At 40.5% G+C, this 19091-nt stretch overlaps 1 protein-coding gene across 1 annotated transcript in view; it reads right to left on the reverse strand.

Moving 5' to 3' along the window:
- The window catches only part of C2H3orf20 (chromosome 2 C3orf20 homolog), a 72158-nt gene extending 56583 nt beyond the window's left edge, over positions 1 to 15575 (reverse strand). Inside the window, exons 1-5 of the mRNA XM_058167818.1 lie at positions 14981 to 15575; positions 13562 to 13669; positions 9082 to 9210; positions 6582 to 6684; positions 2412 to 2603 (exon numbers count right to left, since the gene is read on the reverse strand). Of these exons, the coding sequence (XP_058023801.1) occupies positions 2412 to 2603; positions 6582 to 6684; positions 9082 to 9210; positions 13562 to 13669; positions 14981 to 15575 (1127 nt within the window). The remainder of the gene's footprint in view (positions 1 to 2411; positions 2604 to 6581; positions 6685 to 9081; positions 9211 to 13561; positions 13670 to 14980) is intronic.
- Between the last annotated feature and the right edge of the window lie 3516 nt (positions 15576 to 19091).

Consider the following 19091-nt stretch of genomic DNA (forward strand, 5'->3'; position numbering starts at 1 on the left):
TTGTAAACCTAATCTTGCATAGCTTCTTCTCCGGTAATATTACACTACTAACCAGAACATACAAAACATTTGCTAGACCGACTCTCGAATACAGTTCATCTGTCTGAACCTGCACTGCATATCAGACATTAATACAATTGAGAGAGTCCAGAGATATTTCACCAGAAGAGTCCTCCACTCCTCTGCTCGCAACAAAATACCTTATGCCACCAGACTTGAAATTCTGGTTTTAGAAAATTTAGAACTACGCCGCCTTCAGTATAACCTGAGCATAGCTCATAAAATCATCTGCTACAACGACTACTTCAGCTTCAACCACAACAATACATGAGTACACAATAGATACAAACTTAAAGTGAACCACTCCAAACTTGATTGCAGAAAATATGACTTCAATAACAGAGTTGTTAATGCACTACCAGACTCTGTGGTCTCATCCCAAAACCTCCAAAACTTTAACCTTAGACTGTCTACTGTTGACCTCACCTCATTCCTAAGAGGTCTGTAAGGGGCATGCATAAGTGCACCAGCATGCCTACCGTCCCTGTCCTAATGTTCCCTCTAATTGTATTCATTTTATGTATTCAATTCATGCTTATACTTATATATGTACTCGACAAAATAAATAAATAAAATAAAATGACTGACACCCATTAATATTTCATACCAAATGTGGTGATACACTTCCTTCATAGCTTGGAATGATTTCATAACGCTTGGAGTAGAGACCCATATATTAAACTTTTCCTGCAGTTGCCCCTGTGTTTGTGGTGCTCAAAAATCATCTGAAGGAAGCAGGGAAGAAACTTAGTTTGCAGGGAGAAAGTGAAGAATTGGCAACTTATCTGCATCAGCAAAAACCTTTTCATGCAACCTTGATGCAATCACATTCATGGGCAACTTCCAGTTATCACCTCATGCCCTAAGACTATTGCACCTACCTAGATGCTGAGCCTGGTCAACTTACAAGTAGTGAAATATTTTCCAGATTATGGCATAATACTTTCTAATGGAGCCCTGAACAGCCCATCCTGTCCTATAGCCTGCCTGAGAGACTATTTCCTTCTCACATTTTCATAACCCATGCCATCACAGCAAACAAACCTATTAGCCGAAATAATGAACTCTAACAAGGGGGTTATAAAGGCTTTCCATCCAGGCCTTTGTTTAAATCACATTGTTAAAAGAGAAAGAGTCACTTGAGCCATCATAGCGATGTGGAAAAAAAAGGTGCTGCCTTTTTAAAATTCCCAGTTTAATGGCAAGATCAAATGCAGCATGCTCTTCTGTGAAATGGTTTCAAATAAGCCATAGCCAAGTGGATGTCACGGAAATTAAAAAGGGGGGAGGAGGGAGAGAAAGTATGCAAAAGATTTGTAGAGTTTAATTCTAGACTCCTGTTGCGTGAAATGGAATGGATAATATTCAGTCATGAGAGTGCCAGCACAGACTCATAGCTTGTTCCAACTTACCCTTTAAGATTGAACTACACATGGCTTTAGTGGCACTAATACCTATCACTTTCTTGGGTTTGGAAAATTAAATTCTAAGTAGTTACAAGGATGGTGGTAAGATTGGGTTACTGGATTTGGATGGTAAAAGTTGAGATGACCACCAACCTCTCCAGTCCTGGGACACTGTCTTCCGGGTCCATCCTGCTTTTGAAGCAGGGAAATTAGGTCCTTTTGATTTTGACTCTACTCTCAACTGAGTAGCTGTCTCTCCTCACTTCTTCCATTGCTCTGTCATATCTGGCAGCAGATCCATAAAAGAAGCGGGGAGCCAACTTTTTCACCAAGAGGTCTCTGACCTCAGGAAACGGAATCATTCAATCAGTTCCTTCAACCAATACCTGAGGAAGAGGCAGACCAGGACTATTTGGGTGTAATTAAGAGTAAGAATCTTCTTAATTGTATAGCATGCACACCTCTGGGGTAGGTGTGGCTTTAATGCTCTTTCAGAAGTATTAAAGTTTTGAAAAATAGAGCAGTTCTGAGTGTACTAATTCTACTGGAGAAATAAATCCAGGTGATTTGGTACAATGTAGATAAAGTGTATACTAGTATTTTTCCAGAAAGTTTGGTCATGGCTAACCCATATATGAGGAGTGAGAGTCAAGTGAAACTGATTTAGGACTGCTCCAATTTCATGTACTTTTAAATGATAGATATTTGAAGCATTTCACCATAGTAGAGCAGTTTCAAGTGAGAACAAGGTGAGAAGTTCTTATTCAATGAACGCTTTGGAATAGCAGCACTCAAATGCCTGGAAGTCACATGAAGGTGGCAGCTAGACCAAGAGGACAAATCGATGAGCAGCTGTTTACATGCCCTCAACACTGCATACTTCTAACAGGTTTTAGTAAGTGTAACAGTAACCCACCAATTTGCTCCCTGGCAAAATAAGGATACTAAATCAGCGATGTTCCATCAGGAATGGAAAAGAATAACTTTTTCAATTTTGAACGTCTGATCTCAGCGGCTAATTGAGACAAGGAAGCTCTTCTCAAGGCCTGAGATGGTGACTTGTGCACAGTTGGATAATTCTTCAGTATTAGGGGTCTCATGTGGCCCTTTGCTATGGCTTCAGACTTCTCATGTTCTCTAAAAGAAAAAGAAACAATGGCATGTTAGATATAGTGATAAGGAGTAAGAATCAGAACTTCAAATAACACCATACTGAGCAAGTTAAGAGTTTTGAGGGTAGAACCACTCCGGCTCTAGAGATTAAAGATCTCTCCAGCAGAGAGCTAGAATCTGAGCTTTTTAGGAAATTAAAGGCTGAAACACAGTTCATATACCTTCCTGTGCACAGAGCCAGATGCAAAGGGCAAATTGTGATACAGGGACATGCATGAATATCTCCTGGAAACACTTTAAAACAGCAGTGTATTTTTCTCCATTTGCATCACTGTACTTTATAGCGGATGCATAATTTTGAGGAAAGATGGATTGGTTTAAGGTGTTCCTGAAGGATGCTGTATGCACACTCCACATGATCCAAATCTTCTTTTGTCCTTTCAATTTGGATCAGTACACGATGCTGTTATTTACATGTCTGAGGCCCAAACTATAATCGTATGACAACTAATAGGTTTTAAAGTCAGATACAAAAGTTGCTTGCATAATTACATACATAAGTTGAACTGACGCTATGTATCAGCACAGAAAGGCAAGGAAAAGAAAGAGCATTTGTTACTTGATTAGAAACTGAAAATATAAAATAATAACTCCAATATTATATTTTTTTATTTTGACATAGAAAATGGAGATTAAGTAGAAATTCTCTCCTGACACACACAGTCCCCAGAGCAATAAACTGTAATTAGCGAATTGTGATAGTAATTGGAAAGAGATAGAAGGCATTTCCATATTGCATCATTTCTATTCTCCAATCCCTTGGAAACAAGTCAGAAGCATCTGTGATCAATTCATTTCTGCAGATCTCAAAATTGAAAGGTGAGCCAATCAATATTATCCCCCTACTATGACTTGTAATTCTTTATGTTTTTATTTAAAAGACCCTGTAATCTGGGACAATAACAGAATAGGATGCTGTCAATGTTGCAACCCAATGCTTTTCTTAGTATCTTTTCCAAATGGTTGCAGAGTATGTGATAGTTAGAAAGGGAGAAATCACTCTAGATCAATATTTGACGGATTGGGAACACAGCCCAGCAGATTGCAGAGGCCCTTGGAAATTTCATAGCAATTATTGTGACAGGTTCAGGGTAGAAATGATAGCAAGAAGCCTCTGAGGGGCGAACTAATGCATTCTTTGAATGACTGGAAGTTTTTTAATGACTCAAACTCCCATTTTTGCAGGCCCTTATATAGAGCTTCAAGATGTTTTAACAGTTGGAATAAGGTATGAGGTATTTTTGAGAGAAAAACTGCTCCCACTTCTCCCCCTAAAACGTCTCATCTGTCCAAAAAAGGCCCAAAAGTTCCATTTTAGATTGATTTGGGACTGCATGTATGTATTTACTACTACAATCAAGTATACTTTCTTCTGTGTTTAGAGGAGATAAGTATGAGAATTTGACAGTTCACCTCTCAGAGGCTTTGCACTCTGTTCACACGTCAATCATTTCTGCAAAATGTCAAAGCAACAGCCAAAGTTAAGATGAAAAAGGATTTTTTTAAAAAAATGTTCTTTAGAGACAGCCACCTGCTCCCACCCCACCCTCACTTTTGAATTTATCTCTTAGGGGGTTGACCAAATTACTTGGCCCATTTTTCAGGGCTGGGAGAATGCATGTAGGCCACAGATGCCTCAGTCCTGTTCTAATCTTGCAGAAAAAGAAAATCTTGACATTTTTCTGGATACAGTACTGTGGCAGTAATAATCCTCATCACCCCTGTACCTAAAAGAATGAGAAAGGAAATCACTATCACCTACATATATGTGAAAATGTCAGAACTTCGCATTGATGGTTTTGACTTTTAAAAGCATATTTCAACATATAGATATTTGACCTACATCTTAACAAGAGTAATAGATAAAGGGAATATAATATAATAAACATCACGCACCATTTACTTTTGTAGTCCACTGCGTAATTTAAATAAACATAAATACAACTTTTATATGTGGAAAAAGTGCATTCCTACATTGAACATTAAGTAGTTAGAATTAAGAATCAGGTGCAAATGATTAGCAATAACATTTAGACTTATATACAGCTTCACAGTGCTTTTCAGCCCTCTCTAAGTCAGGCTGGCTGAGGAATTCTGGGAGTTGAAGTCCACAAGTCTTAAAGTTGCTAAGGTTGGAGACCCCTGCTCTAAGTCAGGGGTCCCCAACCTTTCAGACTTCAGGGACCACCAAATTCATAAGTTTAAATCCCGCGGACCACTAATATGATCTGCCTAATGACTGGCTAGGTGGGTGTGGCTAGGTGGTCATGTGACTGGTGGGCATGGCCAACTCAATGTCACTCACCTCACCAGCCTCTACTCGCCCCTCTCCTCTCAGCCCCTCCTCACCTCCCCGCTCCTTAGGGCCCCAACAGGAAGCAGTTGTTGGAGCTAAGCAGCCATCATGAGAAAGAGTTGGCAAAACAGCTCAGTTCAAATTGGATCTGACAGATGAGGCTCAACAGAAGCACCTCACTGAGGACTAGGAGCATAGGCTTTCCAAGCAGAGAGAAGACCTGTGGGAGTGTGGGAAGGCCAGGTACCAGCGTCTGGAGGCTCAGTGGGCTGAGACGGTCAGCCAGTTCCAGGCCATGATACAGTCCCACTGGAACAAGGCCCTCTGGCTCTTTGCCACCAGTGCCGCTTCCCTCCAGCTTTTGCCCAAAGCCCAGGAGGCTGAAGCAAACCCCAAGTCGGAATTTCTCCCCCCACACACACACAAAAAGACCTCGAAGGGGGAGACTCTCTGCAGCAACACAAACATTCATTGCATGTATCCATCCCAGGGGCCGTAGTTTGAGGACTCCTGATTTAGTGCAATATAAAAAATGCAAATAATTTTTCTGGGGACCACCAAAATTTCCTCGCGGACCACCAGTGGTCCACGGACCACTGCTCTAAGTGGTTTACAGAGTCAGCATATCACCCCCAACAATCTGAGTCCTCATTTTACCAACCTTGGAAGGATGGAAGGCTGAGTCAACCTTGAGCCTAGTGAGATTCGAACTGCCAAATTGCAGAGAGTCGGCAGTCAGCCGAAGAAGCCTGCAGTACTGCACTCTAACTGCTGCGCCATCACAGCATTCTCATTAGAATGTCATTTCTAAGGAAGTCTTACTGAAACGTCGAACATTTGGTTTGCTCCAGATTGAACAAGTCAATGTAAATGCACAAATATTTATAGGTATATCTGCAAGAAAGTAGCCTTAAATTGTTTCTTTGCCTCATACATGGATGGCCTCTCTATCCCAGGCCATCCATGCTCCATGAAATACATTGTTTTATCATATAATATATATAAGATAGGGATGTGATGGCTCAGTGGCTAAAACATTGAGCTTGTCAACTGAAAGGTCAGCAGTTCGGCGGTTTGAATCCCCAGTGCTGCGTAATGGGGTAAGCTCCCGTTACTAGTCCCAGCTTCTACCAACCTAGCAGTTCGAAAGCACATAAAAAATGAAAATAGAAAAATAGGGACCACCTTTGGTGGGAGGGTAACAGCATTCCATGTGCCTTTGGCGTTTAGTCATGCCGGCCACATGACTACGGAGACATCTTCAGACAGCACTGGCTCTTCGGCTTTGAAATGGAGGTGAGCATTGCCCCCTAGAGTCAGGAACGACTAGCACATATGCGCGAGGGGAACCTTTACCTTTACCTTTATATAAGATACAAATGCTGCAACCTGTTGATGGGCCGTGTGATTTGCCCACATGTTGTTTCACTGTTTCCCTCTAAGCCTCTCTCTGCCTTCAGATATGTTACCTATCCCAATTGGCATTTCCATATTGCTTCATGGAAGGTACACACTGTGTCAGTTTAGATACAAAACTATTATAGACCTGAAGCATTTCTACAAGACTGCAATCTATGAAAGCCGCTGGTGCTTATTTGTTGTAGAAATAATGCATTTTCTTTCCTAATTGTTTGAAAACAGCTCACATTTGACGGCATATTTCACGGAGCTTCTCCCTTGCTTCAGGACATGGATCAAATTTGTCAGATAAAATGGAGTCCTTGTCTTGACCAGTGGCGCTGCCACCCCCTTTGACTTTAAGCAGACCTATAAAAATATATTGAGAAATACAGAATTATTTTTTTTAAAACCTCATAACATAACATCAGAGTTGGAAGGGACCTTGGAGGCCTTCTAGTCCAACCCCCTGCCCAGGCAGGAAACCCTACACCATCTCAGTCAGATGGTTATTCAACATTTTCTTAAAAATTTCCAGTGTTGGAGCATTCACAACTTCTGAAGGCAAGTCGTTCCACTTATTAATTGTTCTAACTGTCAGGAAATTTCTCCTTAGTTCTAAGTTGCTTCTTTCTTTGATCAGTTTCCACCCATTGCTTCTTGTTCTACCCTCAGGTGCTTTGGTGAACAGCCCGACTCCCTCTTCTTTGTGGCAGCCCCTGAGATATTGGAACACAGCTATCATGTCTCCCCTAGTCCTTCTTTTTGTTAAACTAGACATACCCAGTTCCTGCAACCGTTCTTCATATGTTTTATCCTCCTCAAAGTCATTCTCTAAACTAAGGTTTCCCAACCTTGGCAACTTTAAGAAGTGTGGATTTCATGCTGGTTGGGGAAATCTGGGAATTGAAGTCCACTGGCCCTATAGTTACCAAGGTTGAGAAACCTTGCTTTAAACATACCATAAAAACGTATTGTCACCAAATACTTTATTCTATCAAACCTTTATCAGATTTAATTTAGTAACTGAACATATTCTAAAAAGAGCTAAAGGGGGAAAAACCCAGATAATAGAATGAACAGGGCTTGTTGTGCTTATTGTTTATTATTCTATATAGTTTATTAGGAATTTTAATCTATCTGTAAAAATCATATTTAATAATTTTTCAGGTTAACCTGTGGCTGCTGAAGATGTTCATGAGGTCATATGCAGAGGATTTAGCAATATCAACATCAATATCAAGCAATCAATGCACTCTTTTTAATGTTCTTGCAACGCTTGTTAAAAATGCTTGTTACTCACTTGCGCCTGCTAGTTTGATGCTGTTGATCCCTTTCCCAGTGGATCCCACTGAATACTTGGTCCTCAGCAGTATTATTTGGGGACTAGCGAAGTCTTCCCCAAAGCCTTTGACCCTGTGGATGTGGCTTGGTGGGCATGGCGGGGGAAGGATACTGTAAAATCTCCATTCCCACCCCACTCCAGGGGAAGGTTACTGCAAACATCCCCATTTCCTCCCGATTAGCTGCGAATTGGGAGGCAGAGAATAGATTGGGGCGGGGCCAGTCAGAATTTTTACTACCGGTTCTCCGAACTACTCAAAATTTCCGCTACCGGTTCTCCAGAACTGGTCAGAACCTGCTGAAACCCACCTCTGCCCTATTCTATTTACAATCCTGCTGGTACAAACTCACTGAGTATGCTATTACAAAGAATAGCTGGCATTAATGATAACATGATAGCTGTCAGGCTCCCAAAAAACCCAAGAAAGACATGCTGAGTTTTTTCTAAGCAGTTTCCTTTATTGTTCTTTAGCTACAGACAGAAATCTTGTCAAATTAAAGCAAACTACTTTCAACATTAATGTTGTGACCCAGGCCCAAGTAGGTAGTAGGAAACTCAGTCAGTGTAAAAACAAAGAAACTTGATTAAAACAACTGAGAATTACTTCATTCTCAACGTAGTCCAACTAAAGTAAAGCAAATTCCTCCCAACACAATTCCTCAGTCCTATTACCAACCTTGGTCCAATTAGGCAAACTGTCAAAGGCTTTTCTTGGGAAAAGTTTAGAAGACACGATACAAAACAAATGCAACAAGACAAAGCTATCAATGTTGTTTTCCGGCAAAGAGTCCAAATGCCGTTGCTGGTCTTTTAAGCCTTATGGGAGGGGCCAATCATCTCTTGGCCCTACTCTTGAGTCATCCTCTTTGCTTTAGCTGCTCTTGCCTTCTGGCAGCTCTTCTCATGCATGCATTAGGAACAGGCTCCTCTTTTTCCTCTGCCTCACTAATGTCAGCCTCAGGATGCTCTGTAGTCCACACATCACTCCCCGATGGCCCTGGCCTCACCTCTGCCTCCGACACAGAGCCCTCATCCGGGCCTTCCCCAGCCTCCAAGACTGGCCCATGTTTTTCCTCAGCCTCATCGCTGTCTGACTCGGTTGCCAGCTCTGCAGGCTGCTGGCGGACCACAACAATTAAAAATATACTCTGAAAGTGTCTAGGGAGGAGCTATCTTGATCCTCTTCCTCCCAACCAAATTTCACTGTCTCTTGCTCCTCCCTCCTGGGAATCCAGACCACGTTCCATCACAACAGCAGTCAATTTCGTACTTTCTGCCCATTGATCGTGACTGCATATAAAAATGGCATTCAGATGTCTCTCCTGCATCTCTCTTAGTTTACCTCTTCCCGTTTGAAGTACCATGTGGTATTCCCATTCAGCAATCTTTGCAGTGGTCCTTACCTGAGCTCTTCTGTGGTTTGACCTCTTTGAATGACAATGAAAAGCAAAGGCAGGACAATGACATTTGCTGTATGAGTTGGGTAGTGGACGTTATAGGAATTGCTGGTCCCATTGTGGCCGCACCACGCCCTCCTGTAGGCAGAAAAGATCATTATTGCAAAATACATTATTTTTGAAATAAAAAGTGTGCTCTGGTGCCATTGTTATTAATGAAAAAAGAAAGAAAATCCGGAAAAGGAAATGGTTGATTCCTAAATTCATAGGAATGATTCAGGAAAACTACATCTTTTGTAGATATGTGGTTTAAGCAGGAAACCAGAAGATTAGTCAGAATAGCATTGACCCTGATTATTTATTTTCCGCTGGTATGACATCAAACATTTCCTTGTATTAAACAAAGATTATGAGATAATCCAGTGCAGGAATAAATAACGAAAGCCAAAATTCTGTGTGTACTTGTAATTTTAGAATTAATTACACATATACCTAAATAATTTCATCATCAACATCATTGTAGCCATTGTCTATCTACTGCAGGATGAAGGCCTCTTCCACGTGTTTCCAACCAATATGGTCCCAAGATTTCTTTTGCCAATTGGGCCCGGAATACAGAATGAGAGCCAATTTGGTGCAATGGTTAAGGCACCAGGCTAAAAATTGGGAGATTATGAGTTTTAGTCCTGCTCTAGTCCTGTTTTAGGCATGTAGCCAGCTGGGTGGCCATGGGCCAGTCACTTCCTCTCATCTCTAGGAAAGAGGCAATGGCAAATCACTTTTGAAAAACCATGCTAATAAAACTGCAGGGACTTGTCCAGAAGGTCTGTGAGAATTGGACACATTTGAATGATTTATTTCTGAGTAGATACATACAGAATGGCCTAGTCAGGTTACAATTCTAGGCATAATTAAAGGAAAGTGTGCCACTGACATTGCAGTGATTTTTCTGAAAATATAGCCACAGGACTACCCTTCAGGATAGTACATTTCTGTATGTTCATATATTTTAAAAAATTATCCTCTCTCATACAAAAGAATCATGAGTACTTTCAGAACCTGAGGAGCCTTTGGTGTATGGTGCTTATAAGCTACTGGACTCTGGTGCAAAAATCAACTTTGAACTGACAGTTAAAGGTTCAGTTAAATGAGAGGGAGGAGTTGGATGCCATCTTGCCCAAACTCATGTTCAGTGTAAAAAAACTAAAATCTTTAGTATTTTAGAAGAAAACTTCCTGTCTTCTGCTTGAATGTATTCCACTGAAAAATGATACTACAGTATTATTCTAGAGACAAAAAAATTCACATCCAAGATTAGCAGAATGAGAAATATGACCAATATAAGGAAAGTACAATAAGGGAAAAGAAACATATGGAAGTAAGGGAAAAGAAGAGAATGCTATATGAATTGACATAGGTACTGTATGTCAGGGATCTCCAACCTTGGCAATTTTAAGACTTGTGGACTTCAACTCCACAAGGAATTCTGGGAGTTGAAGTCCACAAGTCTTAAAGTTGCCAAGGTTGGAGACCCCTGCTCTGGAGGACATTTTCTTCTCTAGGTTTAATCTTAAAGGGAAAGAGCTGAAACATGTGGGTTGCCACCTGAAAATACCAGACTATTTCAAGCCAGAAGGACAAAATCATCTTAGAGAATTGAAAGTCTCCCGTGAAGATTTTCTATGTCATTACTTCTTTTTCTATTTAATTGGGGCTTAAAGAAAGATCCTCAAGTATCTGAAGTGAAATTGGCTTAGGAATTTCTGTGAAAGTGAATCTCTCCTTCCTAGGGGCCTTTTCCTAGGGAGTGCCCTGCTTTGCATTGTCACTTAGCTATTTCAGGCTGACAGCAGGAATTTACAAAAAGAGAGGAAGGCAGAAAAGGGAGCTGAGAGCTCACTAAAGCTTACTTACGTTTTCCAATGAATGAAATACAGCTAAGACTTATTAGTGGGCTCTTGAGATAGAAATCAAACTTGGAAGTGGATATTGACTCTGCCAGCATTATTTCCCTAGTCTAATTCTGAGGGGGTGGAATTTGAAGAAATGATGGTCTCAGAAAGATACATCAACACCAATACAATAACCATTCTATAGAGATGGGTAAATTGACTGTTCTGATTAAAGAAAAAAAAACATAAATACTTTTGTTTCTACTTGGAAACCACTTCTGGACTTGGGGCTTGAGGGGGGGGAAAAAGAAACGTTGATTTTGGGTTTTACTGATTATATTTTTTGTTATAGAAATGGCTAGTTTATACTATTATGTAATTATGTAAAAGTAAAAAGTTGAGATTTGATGTTACTGTCTTATTCTACTGCATCAGAGGGAGTTGGAAGTCAATGCCTTTTTTTTCTTTTTTCCCTACTTTTCTACACTTCTCCCTTCCTCTTTCCCTCCCTTATTTTTCCTATTTGCTTTTGTATTTTTGTATTTTATATTATAAACTAATAATTTATGTGTTGTAAATGTTGTACCTTGATGAACGTATCTTTTCTTTTACGTACACTGAGAGCATATGCACCAAGACAAATTCCTTGTGTGTCCAATCACACTTGGCCAATAAAAAATTCTATTCTATTCTATTCTAATAAAAACTGTAAACAGAAAAAAACAATAGGTCATTCTATAAACTGGAAAGGAAATAAAATGCCAGGTATAAAAAGCTGAATTTTACCTACAAGCACGAGAGAATTTTTCTTTTTCAAATGGCCAGAGTAACGTGGCACACCACATTACCAGGGCAATCCTGCAAAATGTGCCTGTGACATAGCATATTTTTAATTTTATGCAACCATTCCATTTATGAATAATTTTTCACCTCATTGCACCTTTGGCATTCATGATAAGCTCCAGTTTTAATGACAAGGCAGATTATTATTATTATTATTTTATTATTTATTTGATTTTTATACCGCCCTTCTCCCGAAGGACTCAGGGCGGTGTACAGGCAAAAGTAAAAACAAACAATACAATATACAATTTAAAATACAAGTTAAAAAACTTATTATAATTAGCCTAGAAACTTTAAAATATATAAAAAACTAAAACCCCATTTAAAATTAGTAGTAAGAAATTTAAAATCGATAAAATTATAAAATTTATAAAATTTAAGCCAGCCCCGCGCGAGTAAAAAGATGTGTCTTCAGTTCGCGGCGGAAGGTCCGAAGGTCAGGTATTTGGCGTAAGCCCGGGGGAAGCTCGTTCCAGAGTGTGGGAGCCCCCACAGAGAAGGACCTTCCCCTGGGGGCCGCCAGCCGACATTGCTTGGCGGACGGCACCCTGAGAAGTCCCTCTCTGTGAGAGCGTACGGGTCGGTGGGAGGCATGCGGTAACAGCAGGCGGTCCCGTAAGTACCCAGGCCCTAAGCCATGGAGCGCTTTAAAGGTCATAACCAAAACCTTAAAGTGCACTCGGAAAGCCACAGGTAGCCAGTGCAGTCTGCGCAGGAGCGGTGTTACGTGAACGAAAACATAAGGAGAAGAGACTGAAGCTACAGATAGACTCAGATAAATGTGTATTGTTGTGCTGTACGTGGATCCATGTGTGTTCGTGTATGATAATCCAGGCTACAGTTGGATAAATCCATTAGACATGAAGAGATTTAGCCTTATATGACATACCTAACAAAAATAATTGAGTCAAAACTTCCAGAGAGCATGCAGGAAGGATGGGGAGAGCAGGGGGCTGTGGCAGGGAGGAAAATCCACAAATAATTCCCTCATGTTAATCCTCCAAGTGTCTTCCTTTTTTTAGGTATTACGACTGTCTGATAGTCTCACATAAACCAGTCCTCCGTGGCTTGCCTTTAACTACCTCTTTAAAGCTATCTGCTACAGGGCAGCCAAAGTGAATTGCCTTTCTCTAAATTTATTTTAAAAGTGGGAAAAGAATTATTCTGCTTAGATCTGTAGTGACACCGAGGGAGGTGAGGATTAACCTTCCCCTTCTAGGGCATTCCAAACTGCATTTACTGCATTTGAAAGCGCTCCAAGGAAATGCTCCAAATTATATTGTCTTTTCTCATTATCTAGGCCCTGGCAAATCCATTACACATTTACTAGTGTTTATGTGAAGAATCATTAAAATGTCACCCCTCCTCAGCAGTGAGACTATATAGCCCATTTCCTCTGTGGAGTATTTTGTAACCTCATTTTGCACAATGTGCATCATTGTGAGTCTTTACTATCAATCTGGGTTCCTGCATCACTAGAGTTTAGCTTTCAGAGGAGCATAGCAAAGCTGGGCAGGGCAGGAAGTTTTAAAACTGATGACAATAACAAGCTAACTGCACCTGCTACTCAGTTAAAGAATCAGAACTCTTCTGGAAGTTTTGAAAGATAGCTTGGTACCGTTTGTACTACCCATTTCCAACTTGACCCGTGTCTCAAGTTTATAGAAAGGAAAGTACACGAACTACAACAGGAATAGCAGACGATAATTTCTAGGGATCCAAATGCATAGTGAGTCCATTTGTTCTCTGACCTTTCCTTCTGGGTTCTTTCATAAGCTCCACTGCTTCCTCCCGGGATTTGGGACTTAGTTGTTGACCACTTTCCAGGAATCGTTTTGCAATCTCGTCAGCGTTGGGACCTAAAAATGAAACAATGACCATATATTCCAGTGATAATTCAGATCTATAAACAGAACTCTACACAGAAAAGCATAATCAGCATAATGAAAGCTAGTTAGTTGAAGTGGTGAAGATGCTGGCCAAGAAACCAGGAGATGGTGAATTCTAGGCCTCCCTTAAGCATGAAAGCTGGCTGACTGACTTTGTGCCAGTCATTCTCTCTCAACCCAAGATGACAATTTTCCTGGGGAAAAGAGGAGGTGGGAGTATAGACTTTCCAATTGTATATGTGTGTTTGTGTATGCATATGCATCACAATATAATTTCTTGCTTTTACTTTCCTTAATAAACCAAGTTCCTAACCCTCATTATTGAGGACTACTGGTGAATATGCTACAGAGGATCTTTCCTGAGGCAACCAAAAATTATTCTGAAACTAGCTCTTATTTTTATTAATTTTTTACCCTGGTGTCTGTGTGTGTGTGTGTGTGTGTGTGTGTATCTGTGTGCAGGTCTTTGTGGGTCTGTGTCTGTCTGCCTGCCTGTCTGTCCGTCCATCCATCCATCCATCCATCCATCCATCCATCCATCCATCCATCCATCCTGTGATATCACCTGCACAACAGGCAAGGGGTGGAGCTTCCATTGTGAGACTTATTTTGCCATTCTGATAAAACTATCAATTTTTGCAAGGAATCCCACAGTGGACATGATAATTACAAGATACGAAATAATCAGATTTGATTTCAAATAAGAACTTGCAAAACTTATTTAGAGTGAAGCCAATGTTTCTTACATCATTCTCAGTTGGTGCCAGAGTGAGAGACATATTTGCTATGCTGTTGCCATTATTAACTCATCTCTCCACTCCTAGAATTATTTTTTATCCTAATCCCAAAATGTTGCACAGGGCTCCTGAAAAATATTTCCAGTCCACATTCCAGTATGATCTGAACTAGTTCCTTCAACATGAATCCTATTGGAAGTTTCCTCCTCCCTATATGCAATGAACATATCACAAACAGCCATATATATGTGTGTGTGTGTGTGTATGTATATGTATATGTATATGTATATGTGTATGTATGTATGTATGTATGTATGTATGTATGTATGTATGTATAATTCATGTTTTGGTGTGTTTTAGCAGAACTCCTTGTCATTAATAGCTCTTATTTCCCCTCTAGACACTAGACACACTTGATGCATTGCATTTAGTCTTCCCACATTTACCAAAGCCGAGGAAACTTTTGGCTGAATAGGTTCAAGTCCTCCAGACAGAATTCCATAGGTTATGGCAGACAAAAAAACTCTTAAATAAGGGGTCTCACCAGCAACGGCATCAATCATTATCTTCATCTTTAACTTCAGAAGTTCTGTCAGGAGATGGATGGACCGCTTTTGGAATTTCATGAGCATCGGCTGGCTTTCAAGTGAAACCACATAATTAGCTCTCCTCGCTGAGGGTGTAGCACCCACCTTTTGAATTCTTGATGTGGTTCCGGCCAGCTCAGCCTCATCATAGGGGAGGAATTTGACCACTGGACAATATAAACCAGTGAAAGATTTTTTTGGCGCTATCTCTATGAGCTCATCCCAGGTAAACTCAAATATGTTCCTGACACCTCGTGGCACATGGAAGCCCATTTTCTGCCATGAGATAAGCATGTGTACCATATCAGCCAAAAGCTTTGGGGCCTTGGCTTTCATTTGCTCAAAATCAAGATTTTTACGTTCCTCCGTCTTTTGCTCATCTTTTGGCTCATCTTTTTGTTCAGTTTTCGGTTCAGTTTTCTGTTCAGTCTTTGGTTCAGTTTTCTGTTCAGATTTTGGTTCATTCTTAAGATCATTCTTATGGTCAGATTTATGTTCATCCTTTTGATCAACCTTTGGACTACTTTTTGTGTCAGACTTTTGGTCGTTCATATCACCAGTTCATTCATTTCATCATTGATGTAACAACATCTAAACAAGGAGAACAATATATAAGAAATATTTCTGTACCGTTACCTTTAGGACTAACATATCATTTGATAAGTGAATGATGTGCTAATCTGTCTCTTTCAAAATGTATTCACTCTTTAATATCCTATCTTCAGTATAAAGAATTCAACAGAGCATAAAGAAAATTTCCCAAATGATCTTCCTTCCATACTGGGCATGTCCAGATTACTTTGCATCAACCAGATTGCTCCATCCTATTTTTTTTTTATTTACATTTATATCTTGCCCTTCTCCGAAGACTCAGGGCGGCTTACATTGTGTAAGGCAATAGTCTCATTCTATTTGTATATTTATATACAAAGTCAACTTATTGCCCCCAACAATCTGGGTCCTCATTTTACCTACCTTATAAAGGATGGAAGGCTGAGTCAACCTTGGGCCTGGTGGGACTTGAACCTGCAGTAATTGCAGGCAGCTGTGTTTAATAACAGGCTTTTTACAGCCTGAGCCACACCGCGGCCCTATGTCTTCAAAACATACCATATTGGGAGCTGCATGGAATTCAGCTGCTGCTCAGAGACTTAGGGTTTTTAAAAAGGTAAACAAAGGTAATGCAGTTTTTAAAAAGGTAAACAAAGGTAATGCGGTTTTTTAAAAGGTAAACAAACAGAATAAAGAAGATTTTTAAGTGGTAGAAAAAAGGAGTGAGTCAGTAAAGATTTACTAAAAACTGAGTACAAGAAGGACTTAGGAAAAGAATAATGCCATAACTGAAGAGTATGTGTTCTGGACAGATGCAAAGATCTCACAGCTTAGGCAAAAGCATCCATACTCATTCTAAACTAACATAAAGTTCAGATCAAGATTTATTGTAATTTATGGTACAGAGTAAAGCCAAGACCTTTTCATATACAGTTCATTGTTCTGTCCCAGCATAACATAATAATATTAATTCAGTCAGAACAATTAGCAATGCTGTGGTGTTTTCTAACAAATGCTGACTTTTACACTCTTGCACTCTTGGTTACCAGATCTGGATGGCAAAAATCCAGGTTGATCATGAGGTGGCAGCAGAGAGTTACGATTGTTCAGCATGTCTTTGCTGCCATCTAATGGGCATTACCCAGGCTTGTAGAAACATCTTAGACAAAATTGATTGTGGTGAAGCCTGGAGTCTAACGTATGAGCAAGGAGCTTGAAGAAGAAGATACATAATGGTTAAGAAAGGAAGTATCTCCAAGAAATAAAATGTGGCATTAGAAAGGCCTCAACTCTGCTTACCAAAAGCAGCCCTTTTTCTTTTAATTGCCTTTGTGCTCATCAGTAAGAAGTACCAAGAAAGTCCACGTTTAAGTATGACAGATAAATTACCATTGATTTAATTAAAAAATAGAAACTGAAGAATTTTCTTAATTAGAAAGTATATTTTCAACTGGAACTAATAACCTGTCAGTCTAAGCTTTATGTCAGTTGGGTTTCTACGGCAGACTAGAGCTGATCACCTCAGGAGTGAAATGGCTAAATAAATCCAGCCCCCAACCCAGATATTTCTGCTCTGTGATTAGGGCTCATTTTGTCTAGCATTTGTAAAGATCCCACATGTGACCATGTGTTCTCTAGGCCAGGGGTCCCCAATCTCCGGTCCGTGGATTGGCACCAGTCCACAGCATGCCAGCAATCGGCTCGCACAAACAAGCGAAGCCCCGTCTGCAGGACACAGGCAGCACACAAATCCACTCCCTTCTGGTCTGTGGAAAAACCTCTCCCCACAGAACTGATCCCTGGTGCCCAAACGGTGGGGCCCTGTGGCACTAGAAGACCTACCTCTGAGAACCTAGGCCAATCTTTTTTTTTTTTTTTGCAATGTCAATGACTTTTTCCCTATTTGAATGCTTTTTTTAAAAAAAAAATCTCCTGGAGGAAACATTTTCACTGTCTTATTTATTTATTTATTTATTTTATTTATTAAATTTTTATACCGCCCTTCTCCTGAAGGACTCAGGGCAGTGTACAGCCAAAATAAAACACAATATATATACAATTAAAATCAAAATTTAAAATAAAGCATATTACAAAAAGGCCAATGTTTAAAAATTTAAATTTAAAATTTAAAACCCCACAACAATAAAACCCAGTTTAAAATGTTAAAAAACCATTATGCCAGTCCAGCTTGAATAAATAAGTATGTTTTTAGCTCACGGCGAAAGGTCCGAAGATCAGGCACTTGGCGTAGGCCAGGGGGAAGTTCTCTGTCGATGCTCCAACAGAGAAGGCCCTACTCCTGGGGGCCGCCAGCCGACATTGTTTGGCGGACGGCACCCTGAGGAGACCTTCTCTGTGAGAGTGTACCGGTCGGTAGGAGGCATAAGGTAACAGCAGGCGGTCTCATAAGTACCCGGGTCCTAAGCCATGGAGCGCTTTAAAGGTGGTAACCAAAATCTTGAAGCGCACCCGAAAGACCACAGGAAGCCAGTGCAGACTACGGAGCAGTGATGTTACATGGGAGCCACGAGCGGCTCCCGTTACTACTCGCGCAGTCGCATTCTGGACTAACTGTAGCCTCTGGGTGCACCTCAAGGGCAGCCCCACGTAGAGAGCATTGCAATAATCCAACCGAGACGTAACCAGAGCGTGAGTGACTGAGCATAAGGTAAAAATAAAGAATAGTGTATGATCATGTCTCTGCACAGCTCACTGGACCAAACTCATACAGAAAATAGTGGCAAGTGTCTGCATGCGCAGGAAATAGAAGCAGAAACAGATCATTCATGGTGCCCAAAGTCACTTTAGGACAACTATCTATAAACTGAGCACAACTCACTTTAAATGTCTTAAATCACATTCCAAAAGCAGTTGCTTGGATACAACTTTACAATGCTGTGGAGAGGATAAACAATGCTAGAAAGAAACTTTAGATGAATTTTTTCTAAGATCACATCTGCTGAAAAGGATGAAGTGAGGGAACTTTAAACATTTCAGTCATCGGTATGGACTAACACAGAACTAAGAATCATGGTGACTCAGTGACTTAAAGATGTTGGAGATGGCCTTTGCTCCAGCAATTTGAGTGAATTCCCATCACTTGCCTCAGTTTCTGCCCACCGAGCAGTTCGAAAGCATCATACATGCAAGTATGGTAAATAAATAGGTACCACTTCAGTGGAAATGCGGTGGTGTTTTGTACAGACGGTGGGACCCTACTGGTGCTGGACCTGCCCAGATACGATGCCCCAGGCCTAACCCTAACCCTAACCCCAGGCGACATTGGTGGTGGGAGAAGGCCCCAGATGCTGCTGCTCATCTTTCTGGTGTGGAACTAGTTCGCCCCCCTGTGGTGCACTCTGGGATAGCGTGCAAGAGTAAACTAAATGGACGAGGACTCTTCAGCAGCCAAATAACTATGGTACTTTGCATTAACACTGTAGTCTCCTGGCTAATTGTAACATTGCCATATGTTAAATAAATAATCACAGAACTGATACCAATAAGGAACATAAC

Source organism: Ahaetulla prasina, chromosome 2, assembly GCF_028640845.1.
Source record: "Ahaetulla prasina isolate Xishuangbanna chromosome 2, ASM2864084v1, whole genome shotgun sequence".
NCBI lineage: Eukaryota > Metazoa > Chordata > Lepidosauria > Squamata > Colubridae > Ahaetulla > Ahaetulla prasina.